The 20,169-nt window shown below is 35.2% G+C and overlaps 1 protein-coding gene across 1 annotated transcript in view; it reads right to left on the bottom strand.

Annotated features, from left to right (window-relative positions):
• LOC150093029 (uncharacterized) overlaps positions 1–19,762 on the bottom strand; it is a 50,005-nt gene extending 30,243 nt beyond the window's left edge. Inside the window, exons 1-4 of the mRNA XM_090414128.1 lie at positions 19,661–19,762; positions 4,438–4,532; positions 2,462–2,765; positions 592–858 (exon numbers count right to left, since the gene is read on the bottom strand). Of these exons, the coding sequence (XP_090270254.1) occupies positions 592–858; positions 2,462–2,765; positions 4,438–4,532; positions 19,661–19,727 (733 nt within the window). The 5' untranslated portion in view covers positions 19,728–19,762. The remainder of the gene's footprint in view (positions 1–591; positions 859–2,461; positions 2,766–4,437; positions 4,533–19,660) is intronic.
• Between the last annotated feature and the right edge of the window lie 407 nt (positions 19,763–20,169).

Here is a 20,169-nt window from a genome sequence, read left to right as displayed (position 1 = left end):
ATAGTCAACAACCTTGTATTGAATTTCTTTCTGCTTTCTGCTGTACGCCATTTCAAAAGTTTGTTACTTAACAACGCTAGTGTAGTTTTCGCTGTTGTTGTAGAAAGGCTACTCAGATGGAGTAAGAAATTACGCAATCGTTCCTGTGTTAAATTTAAAAAAAAAAAAAAGTGAAATGTAATCCCCCCCCCCCCCCAAAAAAGTTATAAACTTATTGCACTTCAGTAGCAGGGGTGAGTTATCGGTTAGATAATTCAAAATCCCCATTCTAGAGACCAACCATAATACTTCATCAATCACAGACTTCCAATAAGCAAGATAGTACTAAGACAGATTTTAGAATTTATGTTTGAAATAAACCCATTTGGTAGATATACTAAACACGACTGACACTATCTCGTAGGCCTAAATTATTCGAAACCATAATGGTCAATTATTTTCTAAGATGCGGTATTAAAAACGAAAGTTTCTGTGAGGATAAACCCTGCTTTCCTATGCATATTGTAATATTACTAAAATGTTTACATAATTTATGAATTAAATCGGTATTTGTGGTAATGAGTTCAGGAGTTGTGATGTAAATTAACTTACCTGAACGACAATAATTTTCATAATAGTCACAATTTGCACACTCCTTAAAACTATTTGGATTCACGGCACGGGTCTCTTTGCTCATTCTGCAATTCTGTGCGCCTTGGTCGTAAGTCACAGAAAGACAATCCCGATCAGAAACACACTTTGCCAGACATTCTGTGTTGTTAGCTGCGTGATCTTCTTTACCGTGAGGATTTGGCTCCGTCAAATAACCAGGAATTCTAATCAAACAACTCCTTTGATTAATCACATGGGCAGGCGATACTGTGAAAACAAATGAAGTGAGAGTGAGAAATAAAAAGAAAAACATTAACTTAAAATTAAAAACATTAACTTTAAAGTTAAACAAACATAAATCAGTGCAATGTTTAATTTGCACCATATATAGAATGAATTGTTAGCTTCTTTATTAAGATATGTGATATTTGGTTAGCAAAGCTTCATTTAACATCCACGAGACTATAAATAAATCTACCACTAATAGTTAATTTGAAAGATATATTCATATGTTCTTGAAAGTGAGGATAATAAAATATTTTTAACTTTATAACTTTAATTTCTGGAAGGATTTTTTAAATATTGAACTTATTATGATTGGCCAGAAATCAGTATAAAACGAAAAATAATACAATGAGTTAAAGAAAGAAATCATATATGGTGGGATAAAATGTAAATTGGAAACATGGAATAATAATAATAATAAAATACCGAACGGAATATCCCTACCAAAACATTAAAATTATGGAATAAATGCGAAGAAAAAGTATTGAAACATTAGAAAATGGGGGGGGGGGGATTATATACATTAGAAGCCAATAGGATCAATAGTGCTCAACTATAGTTGGAATTTTTAGAAACATTAACAGAAGCACTCAACAGACACTACCATTTTCCAGCATAATCTTCCACCGAAAAAACTAGTGCCAAATCATTTCCAGTGTATTTTACAAGAACGATGCTATGTAACTCGAGCCTCATTTCATTGGTAAACTTTAATTTCACTTTTAAGATATTCAAGGTGCTATTTCATTTCCGGAAAAACTAGTTCACAATAAACAACAGCGACCTTGAAAATTTCTGCAGTATTTTAAATGTATAAACGACGATTTAGTATAAGTGCAAGCAACTAATTCTTATCAAAAATCATAGGCTTAAACTAGCTGTGAGTATTACGCCTATTTTAGTAAACTATATTAACATTATATTAGCATTGATCTCCTGTAGAAAGTACTTAAGTTTTTTTATTATTATTATTATTTGACTGTTAATATTACTGTTTTTATTAAGACAAACTTATTGAACTAGAATTTTATATTACATTATATTAGCATTGATCTCCTGTAGAGAGTACTTAAGTTTTATTATTATTATTATTATTTGACTGTTAATATTACTGTTTTTATTAGGACAAACTTATTGAACTAGAATTTTATATTACTTTATATTTACCAAATGCAAAAACAATACAAATATCTAACTAAATATCTAATTATTTGGTCATTTAGCAAACAACTTAATATGGAGGGCACATACATCGTTTGGTTTTCGCAGAACAATGACAGCGCCCTCTCACTTAGAGTGGACATTTGAGAGTGAACAAATTTTGAGAAAAGTTAACAAATTCAGGAAAAAAAATCCGCCATGACTGTGTCCCTCTACCTTATTATATAATAAAGATCTATTTTTATACATCAATTAAAAATATTGCATAAAATATTAAAAGAGATTATTAAATAACTTTCGTAAAAAATAAATAAAAAATAAAATTTCTCTGTTATTATTTTGACATTTATACTTAATGCGATTTTTTTTTTAAATAATAATTTATTTCCTAGCATGAATATTCAGTCATTACAGTGATACATACCTGGAAGACACACTTTGGAGAAATACCAACAGTTTTCTTGTTTGACGAGAATTCCACTCCCTTCGGGTGGAACAGTGTTAGAGTAAAAGTAACAGGTGGACTGTTCATACAAGTTCCCTCCGGAAGGCAAAGATGGGTCACCATGATCTATCGCACCATTCGAATTAGAAGGGTCTGATGACAAAATTCGCTTACCGGGCAAAAATGCAAATGATTTGCATTCTTTAATAACTGTAGTGCGGTGATCAGAGCAACGAGTCATACAATCTTTAAGAACGTCAGCAGGCATTCCCGGCCTTGTTACCTACGAGCGAAATAGAAAGCAATTGTTCAAAATGTGGATCAAATTATACAGTAAATGCTATTTTCTAATTTAGTTAAAAAGTATAAAATAACAGATGGTTGCAAAAAGCGTAAACAGCTTTTACTTATTTTATTAATAATTTTAAAAAGTAAGGCGAAAACATTTTGCAGGATAAATGAAATAAAATAACCTGATATATTCGATAAAGAGCCAAGAGGCTATTTTTTCCGGCGACGTAAATTAAGTTAAGGGGGATAATAAATCCCTCATTATTTTATTTCAAAATAATGAGGGATTTATTATTCCCTTAACTTAACCTTATATATTCTTGGAGCTTTCGTACCTCAGTCAGTATAGACGAAGCCCTTTGATTAGAAAGACCTGGGTTCGATACCCTTCCGTGACGTGAGGAACCTTTACCTGGTCTCTTTCGACTAAATGTGAATTAGCCGGTCTCATACGCAGGTAAGGGTTTTTTCACCCGGAAACTCTGGTTTTTCGTCCCCCAGAACTGTAAAAAAATTGGGGGGTTGGGGAAAGCAATGGTGAATTACCCTGTAAAAATCTCACCAGGAATACTTTGTGGACAATGCCTACAGAGTGACCTACGGTCGGAAACAATTGAAAGGGAAAAAAAATCAGAATCAGATATATTCTTCTTCTTCTTTTTTTTTTTTTTTCATTTTAATGCCATTAAAGAAGAAGTTGCTGTTCTGGCTTTAAGATTTCATTATCTCCATTGGTCATCACGGTTTATCTTTTCATGGATTATATAGTTCAGGACTTGTATTAGAATGCTTTGTTCTTGTATTATATAATACAAATGCCATACAAAGGCTCGATATACTCCATTTATGGGGTACTTTTCCTTCTTGTTGATATGTACTTTGAGTGAAAAAAAAAAAAAGTCATATTTCTAAAAGTAGAACATTTAACAAAGCGAGAGAGAGAGAGAGAGAGAGGGAGGGAGGGAGGGAGGGAGGGAGGGAGGGAGAGATCTGAGATGATGCGGAGTTTTTAGTGATGGCATGTCTCGATGCTTGATTTCATCAATCTCTGAAGATAATCGAGTTTATTGACTATCTTCCCTTGGTCTTCTGTAAAAGAAGGACAAAAAAAAAAAAAAAAAACTACTCGATGAACTTCATCTGTTGGTCGCGTGCACGCATTCGGAACCCTATTACTACAAACGCAATGAATGATCCACGACTGGTTTCTCTCTTATAAACTGGTTTATGATACTGTTTCATTTTGTATGAATGAAACAGATATATAATCATTGATCATTGTTAATAACTCTGCCAATGATAAGTCAGAATTTAGGGAACTGCTTTATGGATTTGGAAGGGGTATATCCTTGTTTCACTCCGTGTATACTTAATCCTGCCTGGATGTATGTTTTGCATTATTTTTGACTTGAGAACATAAACGGTATCCAATCTTTAAACTGTTGATCTTGAAGCCTGAACTTAAAAATTTACGACAGAGTAAGTGCTCAAAAATGTTTGCATCGATGGATAAACTTATAGCTTGTAAACATCATGGAGAACTTTATATTAGCTTTGAGCATATCGTACTCATTATGACTATTAAGGGAATGCAATAAAATGAAAAAAAAAAACTATTATGAATTATTAATGTCATTATAAATTGAATGGAACTTTATTCTTACCACTTCAATTTGTTGCGTGCTCAACCCCCCGCTGTTTCCTAGCCTGTAGTTCGGTACCATTACATAAGTCATCACTCCTTCTGGACAACTTTGAGCTGAAAAGAGTAAAATATTACAGCAACTAGATTTCTAATTTTTGTTGAAGGATTTCTTCAACAAAAACTTATTGTTGAATAATAATATTCTGTATTTGGACTTGTATAATACAGGAAATGAACGGTATTATTCTAAGTCTTCATGTTATTTCGATCCTGTCATGTTGTATGATCATACATGTGTGTGTGTGCGTCCTACTGCCAAATGTTACATTAATTTGGAAGAAAACTGTTATTAAGAAGCTAGTAATAATGTAAATTTAAATACATAGTACTCTCATAGCATTCTGTATACCCGTTGAGGGCCCATATCAGGAATTAATGATACCAGTGACCACGATGATGATATATTTCCTTGAAACAAAATTTCACTTTCTATTTAATGATCAAAAGTTTCCGTTATTCTCAGCCTTTCTCAATAATATGAAAACACATGAACACAATGAATCAACACACCTGTAGTGCTATTCTAAGCGTAATTTAAAATAGAATACAGTTTATTCTGAATACAAAAGGCAATGATATTAACTTTCCCTGAATTTTTAATATGGATTAATTCAAACTCTCAAATCTATCAAAAACTTTAGTGACTCATTTTTATAGAGTTTAAGTCATTTTTTTTTCTTTCCTCGTTAGTTAAATATTGGACAGTATTTAAGAAAAACTCACATGATGATCGAACGTCATTTTATGCTTTTTTTTTTTTTTTGAATATTTTTCATTTGACTTTTATCAGTTATTATAAGTTTATTACATTGGCACATGTTGAACTGTATCTGAATGCCAAATTCTATTACGAAACTCAGAGATCGCGAATGTGAATAAACAATGAGAGCTTATCCACCAACTGTCATCACTTTCATATGGAAGTTTCAGTGCATGATAACGAAATTTAAGCAAGAGTCCTGCATGCAAAGTGAAAATGTTGCTGAAAATGATATAAGTTTATAAATATAATCCATAAAAGAAAGAAACAGCCGAGTTTACTTCGGGGGGGGGGGTATCGGTTCTACAGTTCCTGTGGGGGTTTCTTGTTAACATTGTTTTTGATTTGGAAGGCACTGTCTATTATTTAATATATTAGCACGATAAAAGGAATTCCTCTGACGGAAAAGACTAGACATGATTTGTCAGAGTGATGACTGAGAATATAGATCATTATTTACACTCATAATCAGTGGCGGCTCGTGGCTTGAAATCGTGGGGGTGCTGCAACTTTCGAAATATACATACACACCGTAAGTACAGTGTATACGTGTTTGGATAAAATATCAAAATTATGGTAAAAATCTAAAAAAAATTAAACATGAAAAAATATTGTTTATTATCGATAAAATTATACAGTTTGGTATAATTCAAAATTACTTAAAAATAAAATATATTCTTGGAAATTGCTAATTCTTGACAATAAAGATTAATGAAAATTAACTATTATTTAGATATTGATCAAGTGTAGGTGAATAACTAATTTAAATACCTTTACACTTTAAAAGTTCAAGATGGCGTACCTTCCGTTTAGTAACTATTATCTAAATAATAGTTAATTTTCATTAAAATATATTCTTCTTGTTTTGTTTCGTGAAAAAAATTTATTTATTATTGATAAAATTATACAGTTTAGTTGTAATTCAAAATTAAAAATAAAATCCATTATCATAAAACCCCAATAATGTTCTAAAATAAAAACTATAACAAATGTTGTCTTTAATTGTAATGTCCAAATATTTAAAGAGACGGCATAAACACGATAAGCACTACAAACACTCTACCACTCGCGCAAACTGCATATAAACAACAGTGGAACTGCGCAACGGACAGTGCCGCATTCCGCTAATACCTCGCATCTCATTATGACGTGCATATGCTTGAACGCGTAGCAAATACTAGCAATATGACACTGTGGTAAACACGGTGCTGCTAGCGTCCTTCGCCCTCCTAAGTGCCAAGATGGATTTTTATTATTTTTTATATAAAATAAGAGTATTGTTGATGATAAAATTAAATATTACAAACAAATATAAATAAATTAATAAATATATTTATATAGCGAGAAAAATTGGGGGTGCTGCAGTTCCGTAGTGCCTATGCACGAGCCGCCCCCTGCTCATAATTAGCCAAACACAGTGTTTATATTTGCGCCACGATCCGTACTCGCTTGACGTCTCCTCCTTACCCGAAATCCAATCTGATATCAATAGATAAATGTAGCTGCATAGGATTTATTAAAGAAGTTTGAAAAATATGCCCCAAGTATTATTTCGAGTATGCTATTGCAATGCACAAAAATGAGTGGGTGCTGATGTGAAACCGTTTAAAGATGGCCTTTGAATAACTGCTTTTGCAGTATTCCGTCTATTAACTGTTCGATAGAGAATTTAACTGATTTACATCCCAAAGATAATGATAAATATACGAAAAATCTTATGAATAGTTGTACAGTTAGAAACGCAAGGTTACATTTCTCTTGTACTGTATTTTCATTAATTAAAGGTAACCAAAAATTAAACTACCATCTCTAGGACTGGGGAAGAGGACACCAGGAAACCAGCTCTAGACTTACCAGAAAGCTTAATCATCACTGTAATTAGTAAATGTAAATCACTGGTCTTTTAGCAAGCAATATTGCAATATAAGTTGAAAACGAAACATCACCAATGAAACAACGAGTGCACTTATTATGGTTAACGTTTAATAGAATTTAATATAATTCACGATTTAATCATCGTATTTCCAAATATATTTAAGATATGTCAACGAAATGTCCTTGTTAATATCCCTTTAGTAACGATTTTAGTTTCATAATGCTAGACCACTTGAAGAAAGATCTGTAACTATTTTTCTTCAAAGCTTCCAGTATCGAATTCCAATCACTGATTAAAATAACATTCACTACATATTTTTTTCTGCCTGATTCTGAGGTTCGTTGGTGTTTGGCGAAGGCAAGTAAAGGTTTTTCTCCTGATACTCAGGTTATTAATCCCACAACTTAGAAAAATCGACCGTATAATTCACTCTGTTTCAAACAATAATACTAGTTATGGTTTGGGATCATGAGATGGAGGAATTTGCTGCAGTCTTGCCTCCAAATTATTGGTAGAGACCAGCTGCACACCGATTTTCAAAAGAAGTTAAACAAGGAGTTTTAGTCTCTATGAAGAAGAAAAAGCAGTTAGAAGAGTTTTCGATGTTTATTGGATATTTAAATAACGTATGATTATCATGCTTGCAAATGAAAAAACATGTACATTAAAGAAAGTCTGCTTATTGAACAAAGATTTAACTCCTGTACTGTATGAATTAAGTAGGAAGACAGAGTAGTATTTTCATGTTTTTTTTCCCGTTGTTATTGTTGTTTGTTGTTGTTGTTGTTCGTATGTTATGCTTTATTTGAACATACCAGGGGAATTTTTGTGTAATGATTTGAACACGAACTTTTTTTAACTTCCTAATAACCTTGTTCGCTTCTATATGAGATTGCCTCATTCACCTTCAGATGAAAACATTGGAAAAACATGGCCGAATTTTTTGCCTTGTGGTAATCTACATAAGTGATATTTCTGCCATAGAGCGTTTATTTTTCTTAAAGTTCGCCATCGAATGTGCCATTAAAGTTTTTTTTTTTTTTTTTTTCAATATTGACCATAGGGTGGTTAGATTGCTTTCTTTCGTACACATCAATATATTTTACTTATATTGCTGATCCAAACCAAATGAATTTCTTGAGACTGGAAGATTAAAACTAGAAATTCGCGTGAGGCTGTCGAGCTCTTTAAGACTGAGAAATTTCAAAAACAAATGAAAAATACGGCCACAGTGATGCAAATTCTTTCTGATATGAATTTAGTGATCTTTGAAAATTATGATTCTGCAGATTTTTTAAAGTTACAATTTGATAGCAATTATTTCAATTTCATATAGTTAATATGAAATAAAAATAGTTCGTATTTTTGTGCAAGATTGCTATAAACGTGCTTAGTAAGGACTAGCGTGAGGAAAATTATTTTTAAACCCCTAGTTGTGAAAGAAGTAGTTGGTCCCAAGTGTAACTAACTAGTGCAAAGCTTCTTTAATTATTTTTTTTTTTTTAGTGGACCGAAAAGAACATAAAGTTTATTAGCTTGTTCGCTAAAAGAAAGAAGAAGAAAAAGAAGAAAGAAAAAAAATTAAAAGTATAGAATAAAAAAATTATCTCACAAAGTGTTCTTTTTATACTGTCCTTATGTCATTTTGTAGCCTTTTAATATTTTTATGCAACATCAGCGCTTTTTAAAAATTTTCCATTCCGAATAATTTTGTAACTCACATGTAATAGTAAATGCTTAAAAAAACGAGTAAAGTGTCCCGTATCACTTTTTTGGTTTAATCCTTTATCCAAATGTAAGCAAACAAAGTTTGCGTCTGAAGTATTTTCAGGACTGGGACAACTCGTGGTAAAGGTGGAATAAGTTCTGATCACTTGCGGAGATGTATAATGCTATGCATTATGGGAAGGATCTAGATGTGCTTTGCGTTATGGAATACTAAGGCAAGTGATGTGAAGTCATACCACCTTTACCATGAGTTGCCCCGCTCCTGAAAATACTTCAGGCGCAAACTTTGTTTGCTTACACTTGGATAAAAGATTACACCATGAAAAGGATTATTTTTATAGTATAACCAAGTGAAAAAAAAATTCAACAAACATCAGTACGATTTTCCGTATGGGATCAGAAGTCACTGCAGTAACTATAAAGTGTATCAAGTGATCTTCATTCTCGTGGCCTCTAAAGTAGGCCTGCTGGAACTCTTCAACCGGGCAGTTGACTTTTTTCATCTCAGAGACCTTAATCTTAATGTAGAGATGTCCTGCTCTTTAGCTTGTCTCTTCAGGGCGAGACAAGAAGCTTAAAGTTGAGAATATTGAGTTTTCCCTGCACGATAAGTCATTACATTTTTTAATGATCCTGGAAGAATGGAGATACTTGGGTATCTTCTTCACTCCAAAAGGAAGGTCTTTTGTCTCTTCAGCCTTGGTTGCTGGTTAACTCATTTTAGAAAAGCTCCTCTTAAGCCACAGCAGAGGCTCTTTATTCTGTCTAACTACTTACTTCCGAGGTATTACCAAAATTTGGTGCTCGGAAGAACGTATGTTTCGGTACTGTCCCGAATGGATAAGGCTGTTCGCTTTGCGGTGAGATCTTGGCTCCGCCTACCTCCTGACATCCTAGTGACGTATTTTCATGCTAGAATGAAGGATGGGGGGCTCAGTATTCCATCTCTCCGCTGATTGATTCCACGATTGCGTTTCATCCGGCTAGCAAAGCTTGAAGCTTCCTCCTCGTCCATCTGCAGGGAGGTTTTCCATAGTTCTATTATTCAAGATGATTACAGACGCACTAGGGGTTGGACCTAGTACCAGGACTCCCAGATAGTAACAGCATCGGCAGAGCATATGATATGGGCATCTCTACTTCATGGCTCTGTCGATGTCGATTGTGGTAATACCTCAGAAGTAATTAGACAGAACAAAGAGCTTCTGCTGTGGCTTAAGAGGAGCTTTTCTCAAATGAGTAAACCAGCAACCAAGGCTGAAGAGACAAAAGACCTTCCTTTTGGAGTGAAGAAGATACATAAGTATTTCCATTCTTCCAGGATGATCAACATCAGTAGATTAGGGATGGTACCAGATTATTACCGGGATATGCGTATGTAGACATTACAAGGACTAGAATTAATGCCCTGCCCACGAGGGCCCGTACAGCTCGCTGGGATAGAGATGACATTAACTGTAGGGGTGGCTGCCACTACAGTGAAACTCTATCTCAGTGTTGTTTTAGAACACATAAATCCGTGTACGGAGGCATGATGTCGTGGTCTCCATATTAAATAACAGTTTAAGAAATATAGGTTGGGAGACCATGGTAGAACCTCACTTCCATACAGAATAGGCATAAGGAAACCAGATTTGATAATAAAAAAAGAAAAAGAAGTTTGAGTTATTTATGCTCAGGTAGCCCACTACCTGAGCATAAATAACTCAAACTTCTTGGGTACTGGGTGGCCACTCACCTCTAGCCATCAAGAACTAAGACCTTGTAAGACTAATACAAGAGGAGTTTGTGGCAACTCCTCACTTTACCAGTGCTACTGTTTTTTTTGTTTTTTTTTTGCTGGGTTTGGTTCTCCGCTAGTTATAAAGATCTCTCTTTATTATGACTATCATATGGAGACTTTAAAGTTCTGTCTCTGCGTGCTCTGCATGACACACTGGTGACTTGGCACTGCAATCAGCATACGACTGTTAGGATGCCTCGTGCGGAATCGGGTGATCTCTTGTAGAAGGCTTTGACCTAGTAAGATTGTATGTGTAATACTGCACTCTCAGTATGAAGTTTAATAAATAAATGACTACTGCCGTGATAACGCCAAAATTCGACCTATTGGAACTCGTTTTAAGGTAAATATTATTGGTCTCCTTAATTTTATTCTAAAAAGATATTCAAAACAACCGTCAGTCAACTTTGCAGCATTAAATGTACATGAATTGCTGAAGAGCCTCCCACCCTTGGAAATTCATAATAATCGGACTAACACGAAAGGGAGTGGGGCTGTTTTTCCCCCATAGATTATCTACAAACAACCGATTACGACCAAATCTGGAATATAGTTATTTCCAACGTTCAGAATTTTAGCCAAATCGGACAGAAATGAATGGAGTTATAAGGACTCGGAACCATCGCAAGCATTTCTAGAGATCGAATAATTTAACTGATTTCGACTAAATTTGAAATGTGGCTATTTCTGGCATTACTTAAGGCTATTTAAAAAACTCAGTCCAATCGGCTTAAGGTTGTTTCTGCCTCCCTGAGAATTTCGGCTTGGGTTTATCGAAAACGAATTCGGGATTGTATGACGGTGAGGTCGTTCTATAGGCCGCATTGTTTAATCGTTTTTGACCGAATTGGAAATATAATTATTTCTTACAATAGTTAAGGCTTGATAACAGTTTATGCATTATTAGACCAAATCAGAGGATGTTGTAAAAGAAGAGAAAAAGTAATATGCTCTATTCATTGATGCGGGTTGCATCATACATATTTCAACGAGTTATTCGACTGTTTTATGTACTAAATTAAGAGGGTATTAAATCCCACATTGTTTTAAAACCGAATAAGAAACTCAAAGATCGGAATCAAAGAGTTTCATGCCGAATAGAGTGATTATAAAAGTATCGGTGACTACTAGCGTAAGCTAAATCACGTAGTCCAAGTACATAGTACAAACTAGGACAACTCGTAGCAAAGGTGGGGAAAGTTCTGATTGCTATTCTTAGTATTTTCCATAATGTAAAACTCGTCTTCTAGGAGATGTATAATGTTATACATTATGGTGGGAGGTCACTACCTGGGCCGGTTTCGATCTTTGTAAAAGTGAAACGGGCTCTAAAAATAAAACGATCCCGAAAGATCGTCCAACTCCGCGTTGTTCCACTCAATGACAGACTCACCCCGCCACCGAGAAGAACTTCTCAGCATTGGCTCTACCCAGTGGCAGGCTCATCCCACCACCAAGCAGAGCCATAATCTCAGCGGTGGCCCCACTCAGAGACAGGCAAAAACCTACCTCCAAGCGGAGCCTCTCAAAGCCAGATCCTCCCCGCACCGGTTTCCACCCTCATTGGCAATGTTTAAGTAAAGCCAACCTCTAAAAATTCGGAAGATCCCTAGACCACCGAAATAATGGCCGAAAGAACCGTCCAACTCAGCGTTGGTTCCACTCAATGACGGGCTCCCCCACCACCGAGCAGAACCGCTCATATTCCGAAGAAAAGCATTCACCGACTAAGCCCCTCACCGGAAAACACTTTCCCCGGAGACTCAAATTGCTCCCTTAAAGAAAATACCTTAAGAGAGCGAACTCAAACTCTCGAATCTCTGCGTCCCAGGGGGTAACAGCAACAGCTGAGCCTCAGTTAGAACTTCATTGGCTACAGCATTGCCATCCATTACCCTACCAGAGTTTCTACCTTATGTATAGGTGAAGCGGGCTCTAAAAATAAGACGATCCCGAAAGATCGCCCAAACTCACCGTTGTTCCACTCAATGACAGGCTTACCCCGTCACCGAGAAGAACTTCTCAGCATTGGCTTTACCCAGTGGCAGTCTCACCCCACCACCAAGCAGAGACATGATCTCAGCGGTGGCCCCACTCAGAGATAGGCAAAAACCTACCTCCAAGCGGAGCCTCTCAAAGCCAGATCCGCCTCGCTCCGGTTTCCACCCTCATTGGGGTCTCATCAGTGAATAGCTAGACCAAAATAATACTAAGGGTATAGCGAAAAGAACTTATATACTCTGCTATACGAGTTGTCAAAAAGGTGCACCCATAAATTATTTAAAATAAAGAGCCAATAGGCTTCATTCCGGCGATGTAAATATTATTTAAAATAAGGGGATATTAAATCCCACATTGTTTTAAAACCGAATAAGAAACTCAAAGATCGGAATCAAAGAGTTTCATGCCGAATATAGTAACTATAAAAGTATCGGCGACTACTAGCGTAAGCTAAAGCACGTAGTCCAAGTAAGTAGTACAAAGCAGGGCAACTCGTAGCAAAGGTGGAGAAAGTTCTGATCGCTATTCTTAGTATTTTCTATAATGTAAAACTCATCTCCTAGGAGATGTATAATGTTATACATTATGGTGGGAGGTCACTACCCAGACCGGTTTCGATCTTTATTGAGATCTCATCAGTGAGTAGCTAGACCAAAATAATACTACGAGTATAGCGAAAAGAACTTATATACTCTGCTATACGAGTTGTCAAAAAGGTGCACCCATAAATTGATGAGTGCACCTTTAATAAAACATCTTCTGAATATCTTCTTAACAAACATCTCATATGTAAAAGTAAGCCCAGTATACAAAAGAAGACACGAGGTCGGCTATAATTTCAAAGCTGCTACTTGGCTTTCTGACATTAGTTTTTAATTGCTCACAATGTAAATATCCCTCTGAAATTCGAGCAACACCATAACAGCAGGAGCAACAATATCGCTAATCATTAAAGATGGGATCAATATTGCGGAGTTCCAAGCGTATATTTTCAAGTGAACAAGCAGTAACTTTTTGCCAATATGGCCGGCGCAGTTTGGCTATTAAAATTCAGTTTAGTTTACAAATCCACACTGTGAAAACAATACAATAATAAATTTTACTTTTCATACTATATTAAAATATGCTAAAAGACGTTTTGCTAGTTAGTAACACAAACTGGAAGGACCTTGCTGCCTTCACATAAGACTAACTTGGAAAAGGATGAAAACATCTGAACAGAAACTTACTCTAATAAAAAAAAAATAACGTGTCCACCTAACAGATGCATAATCTGTATCTGTAGTGCTGTTCTAACATACCATTAATACTAACAAAATTGATAGAACGTTCGAAATTAAGATACTTTTTTTTTCGGACTGTATTTCTCAAAATTTTAACAAATGTAGTTCATTTTTAGATAGATTGGAAATAAATTCGGATTTTTAACCCTCCAACTGAGTAGAATCGATTGCACACAATTGTATCCAATAGTACTAGTAAGTATAAGGTAGGACACGCTTTTCCTCTAGCTGCAGAAATGCACTAAATAAATAAATTTCGTGTGATGATACTGCGTTCCCCCTTTTTACGGGAGTTCACAGTACCATCTAGTCCCCCCCCCCAAATTTTATCCCGGCTCCGGAACCGGCATAGGCTGACGAATCAGACCTATGGCTGGGTCAGTATTCCTGACTGTAATCCGTGTGTTCACTGGACCGGTTTGCCTGCTTGCGGGATGAAAAACACCAGATGAACTGGCGGAAAAAACCCTGCTGTCCACGCCCAAGACCGGATAACTTCGCTGTGGTAGATCCTTAAGCTCCTCACGTCGTTGACGGGAATCGAACCTAGGACACTCTTTCCCCAGGCATATGGTTGCGATGCGCGAAGCCACTAGGCTAACCGCACGGACAGAAATGCACTGAAATGTGGCGATGATGAAGAGGGCGGAGACCGATTGCCAATCGTTATCAAAAAAAAAAAAAAAGAAGAAAGGAGGAAATATAGTCTAGACTCTAGAGAGAAGACGTTATGAGTGTGAATATACTCAGTATATAGTTCATGTGCCTTTCTATTTTTACGTCACTAAGTTAGGCAGTCTTGGGATGTAGAGTTGGTTTAACTCCAGGTGCACCGGTTTTCTCCTCACAAAATATTATACCAACCTCTGTATGGTCTTCCATCTTCTTGTGTGTGTAAATCAATCAAAATTATGCCTATTTTTTTTGCCAGATCATCAAAAAAAATAAAAGAATATATTTTTAGTTGCCGCAGAATTTTAATAATTAGTCTAGATGTGCTGCATTATGGAAAAGGTTGAAAATCACTGCTCTAACATTTCGTAGTAACTCACGAAGTTCATGTCGTTGTAACCTGCATGGAATTAAGTCTCCTAAATGGCCAATAATAATATTAATAATAATTCTAACTTAAGACAATAGTAGCTTTGAAGACCTTAGAAGAGAAATAAAGATAACTGTAGTTTTAGATGGAAAAATATTGCAGAGTGAAGATAATGTAAGACATAAGAGTAGTTTATTATTATTGTACAGACTGCTACGGAAAATCAGGGACTCGTCGGGGGGGGGGGGCATTCCAGGTCGTACAATGCCTGAATACCTATCAGATATCATTCTTTGTATATATATGGAATGCCCCCTCTAATTCTTTCTTATGCAGGTCTATAGTCCATAGAATAATTTTGAGGTTAATAAGAACCAGTATGAGTAACAAGTAAATTGTACTGAAAATAAAATGTGCTTACTTTGTAAAATGACAAGGGAACTAAGACCAAGATGGCGCTTACATGTTATGCCAATGATACAGTTGATGGCGTTCCCAATGCGGTTGTATTTTAGGTGAATGGGATTCCTGCCTCACGTAAGCTGTGGTAACTAACAACTGAGAATCTATCGGCTGAGCCATGGAAATATACGAAACGTGTAAGAAAATAATTGGACCCTTATTTCTATAATGAACAAATGCAGACGGAAATAGAAGAAATTAGAGTGGTAATAAGTTAGAGGAACATCGTAAATGAAATACTATAAAACGGAAGATTTGAGAAAACGAATGGAAGATATATCATTGACATAATGAAAGAAATCAGAGAAAGAGTATAATGGCGATGCAAAACTGGTTTGACTAAATTTACTGGCGACGGCTATGAAGCATTGTGTTATCTCTGTTAATTGTGTGTGTTCGCTGGCCGGTTTGTCTATTTTGCGTTATGTAAAATCAGAGGAAATATCCTTATTTATAAGAAGTAATACATTTTTGGACCTAAAATTGTGCTACTCTTATCGAAACAATCTGCTATAAAATGATATATTTAGTAATGATGCTATTTTTATTTGTTCATAAACGCAAAGCAATTGCCAGCCATATTGTTAGGGTTTTGTATGTCCCAGTAATTTCAACTGGCCTGTTTTCTAAAGCAGTCGAAATAGTCCAGGAAACATCTCCTCAGAAAGTTGTACTTCTGGACGCTATGATACCGAGATCCTTGAATGGTAAGTTGTATTGGCTATTGGGGAGTCCTAAGTTGTGGTTCCCATCACCTGCCTTTATTCCATTGGGCTTTGCTTATGAGTTATGTCAAATTTTGAATTTACCTCTTCATTTCTGTTAGCAAATTTTAAGTTCAAAAAACGATTTCCACAACACTATAGCTGATGGTATTGTAGAGTGTTTGTTTCACCTTTAATCTTGCTGCGTCAGTATCTACTGACACAAAAACATTAAGTATGGCAGGTCTTCACAAAATCTGAATTTCTACATTCTTACATGCTCCTAGCTCTTACATTCTTACATGTCCTATATCAAGCACAGATTATAAGAAATATTTTTTAGATTGTCGTACATGCGTAATTTCTTGGGGAATATGTGCCTCTGTAGTCGGAATGATGTGTTATATGGTTAGAAAGACTTGGGTTTGAATCCGTTTAGGATGCAAAGAAAATTTATAAGGCTTTCAAATAATTCAAACTCATATCAAGGAAGAGAGAGATAACACATTTTTCCATTTTGGAAATTCGAGTTTTTTCATTCAACTTATTCGTAAATCTAAGATAATGATGGAGGTTACGAATAATGCTTTGAAACTGGGCACCCACTTAATTCCCCTTAAATAAACTGCAAAGTGTTATATATTAGATTATTGTATTTCTTCAGAGTGAAATGTTACACAAGACAGTAAACAACCAATTTAAGCAATGAATTTTTTAATGATGTAAATTCCACCCAAGAAAAGTTTTAAATCTTTGGTACATAAGTATTAATACTATGGATGAGCCAAGATCAGATAATCCGAAAACCTAGCCCTGGAGACTAAAGAGAGAACATTTCAAACTACTTCAAGCCTCAGTTAAAGAAGAAAATGGTCTCCCATTGGGCGATAAAATTCATCAACTATTTAATCATAACATTTAATTAGTAGGCATGAGATTAATCATCTCATGCCCATTGTGGATTAAAATCCGTTGTCTGCTGATCGGAGGCTAGACAAACTATCCACTCGGCCAACTAGTCATGCCAATTGAGAAGTATATCCAATTAGGAGTAGCAAAATTATTGTTAGAGGTAAGATAAAAAAGAAAGAAAATATTTCTTGTTATGGGTGTCAAAGGTGTCAGAATAAAAAATTGAAACATGAGAAATAGTGAAGGAAACATAAATATGAGAGATAGGCTTGAATCATTTTAATTTTTGAAAAGTAGTCCGAGATGCCTCGTTCAAAAAGTATACTAAAACTGTTTGACCAAAAAAAAAAAAAAAAGAGCGTTGTAAAAAAGGAGTCAAACAAGAAAATAAATATTGCAGAAAAAAAAAATCAACCTATCAATGCAAAATTTTGAGATGCATATTTTGCCAATTAGAGACAACATACTTTTCAGTGGAGAATTCTTCCAAAGAGAGGTTGTAAATCTGTCGGAATTAGTACTGTGAGATAAGAGTTATATATCCAGGAAACTACTTTAGAAATTAGATAAAATTTATCGAGTCTCCAATAAGCAGGGTGACAGTATTACACTGTGCGATGAAATTAATCTTTCTCCTAAAAATTTCGCACTTATCCAGATTCGAAACCCACGCTCTGTTTACTTTTGAGGCACAGACACTATCCACCTGGTTAACTCCGGGACAATAACTGCCCCGTAGTTTACCGAAACTTTCGATATTTGGAAAACTTCGTTTGGATACTGTGCAGTTACGGTTGTTTAGAATTACAACGAAGCATCTAAGGCTATGATGCCAATGCATTACTGTCTATTAATTGCGTGTATTCTTCTCGATGGTTTGACTGTTTTGTTGAATGATAAACCGGATTTATAGAGAGAGGAAAAAGGATACTATGCAATGTAATATGGAATCGATTATAGTTATTTGTAAACGGAATCACCTGGAAAATCACCTGAGATTTTTTCATAACATAAAAATAAATACAACAATGTCATTAAATCGGAGACAAATGCTACAAATAAATATAAAGAAACTAAAATGGTTTGGTTGAATTAATTTGGATGATGGTTCATATACTCGTTGAGTTAAGCGGTTAGGTTATAAACTCTCCAAGGTTCAATTTTGATATTTGTATTTAAAAACATCGAATAAACTAAAAGGAAAACAACTGGTAAGTTATTATTGAAATTCCAAATAGAACTTCAAATAGGGCGTCCGATTGGTTACTTGATTGGACTCATGTACTTGGTTCCAGAAACTTAAGTTAACATGCTGTCGTAGGAGTATGGAACTTTTCAGAAAAAAGTCCGTCGTTTCAACTACAGCTGAGTTATCAGGTCCTAGAGCGAGGTGACAGTTCTTCCCTGTGGGAAATTTCGAATTTCTCCATCTTTGAACAGATAAAAACCGACCAGGTCACGTGCATTTGAGAGATATAACTAGCAAATGTATTCGCATAAACTTTGCCATCGATATGAGTGATATTTCTTGGCAAAAAGTGTAGGACCTATTCTGAATACCTTTAATCACTAAAGGAAAAAACAAAAGAAAGGAATAAACATTTTATTCTCTCGGTTAAGGTTTTATAAAATAATTTAATTAATTAGTTTATATAAATATGTTGAAGGTCGAAAAGAGAACATTTTTGGAATTCAGAATATATAAAATGTAGTAGAAATAATGAATAATGGCGAAAATGACAAAAACCTGATGAAGAAAATCAAGGTAAATGTCATGAATTGAACGGGGGAGAGAGAGAGAGAGAGAGAGAGAGAGAAAAGGAGAGAATCATTCAAATGGTCTACTACGCTTTTCATGCTGAAGTTCTCAATGCAGCAACTGTTCAAGCATTGCTTTCTTCAACGCTAGTTCATTCTATGATAAGTTTTTCACCAAAATGCTAAATCATCAATGGAAGTTATAGAACTATGATTTTATTTACAAGAGATGGTGTTTACGTAATTACAATTTAATCGCTATACGATATTTCACTCTTCTGATTTATTTATATAGCATGTTAATATGAAAAATAATGAACTCTCTACTGCATTCATTACAGGGTTTTTTTCCTCACAGTCACAGGAATTAAATGCAGTCACAGGAAATAAGAAAGTTAGAATAACTGATGTCTATAGATGCAAAATTTCTGTTTAAATCCGTATTAATCTACAGCCAAGATATTTTTGATGCAGTTTAATGTGAAGTAACTTTTGTCAGCAGCCTACATATCATTAATGTATTTTTTCCAAAACATTTAACAGACTTGGGTTTAGCTTTGTCAAAAATCCTTTAAATGTTAATTCTTCCAAATTAGATAAATATCCGTAACTTTCAATAAATAAAAAACTTTGTTTCTTTAATTCTGTATCTAGTATTCAGTTCATTGAATTCATCGATTTTACTATATTGTCATAACTAATGAGTTGATTCATTTACTTTGCTTTGTGGTAAACGATTCATAAATCATTTAAACTTAGCAATTTTCTATCAACTATACTAAGAGAACAACATTATCCAATATATGAACTTATTTAAACAATTGTTGCCATCTCTACCTGTACTCTAAGGTTATCAATATGATCATCATTTACCTTCGGTAAGGATGCGAAGGGCAGCCAGGAATGACACAAGAGGAACCATTGTAGAGCGAAAGACCATCTTGTGATGAACTATTGACTAAAAACCATGCTGTGGTCACCCAGAAAATTTAAAAACCGTAATGTACTCGTTCAACTTCAGTTTACCAGACAATCCACCTGATGAGTTACTGATAGACTTATCTTACCTGATGACGTAAGAGAAACTCACCAATGGAGTGTCCTTATGCGAGCATATTACTCATGCTAACAAAAAAGTAATGAAGCTCGATCACATGGGGGGGAAGAACGGGGAGGGGGAAAGGAGGGGACCGCTGATTTTCAGCAGCATCACACCAGCACTTCCGTTTTTTCAGAATAGACTTCCGGGAAGGGCATAGTGGTTGGAAATGAGATGCGGACACAGTCTGGGTCCTGCCCTCCGCATTTGACCCTCTGTAGTGGAACGTCACTGTCACTGCCAACACGTGATGTTAAAAGCTGATCTCGTGTGTGTGTGTGTG

Source organism: Typopeltis vanoorti, chromosome 24 (assembly GCF_054136105.1).
Source record: "Typopeltis vanoorti isolate ZY-2024b chromosome 24, IOZ_Tvanoo_1.0, whole genome shotgun sequence".
Taxonomy (NCBI): Eukaryota; Metazoa; Arthropoda; class Arachnida; order Uropygi; family Thelyphonidae; genus Typopeltis; species Typopeltis vanoorti.
The sequence above is the reverse complement of the archived record's forward strand: the minus strand, read 5'-3'. Positions and strand labels throughout refer to the sequence as shown.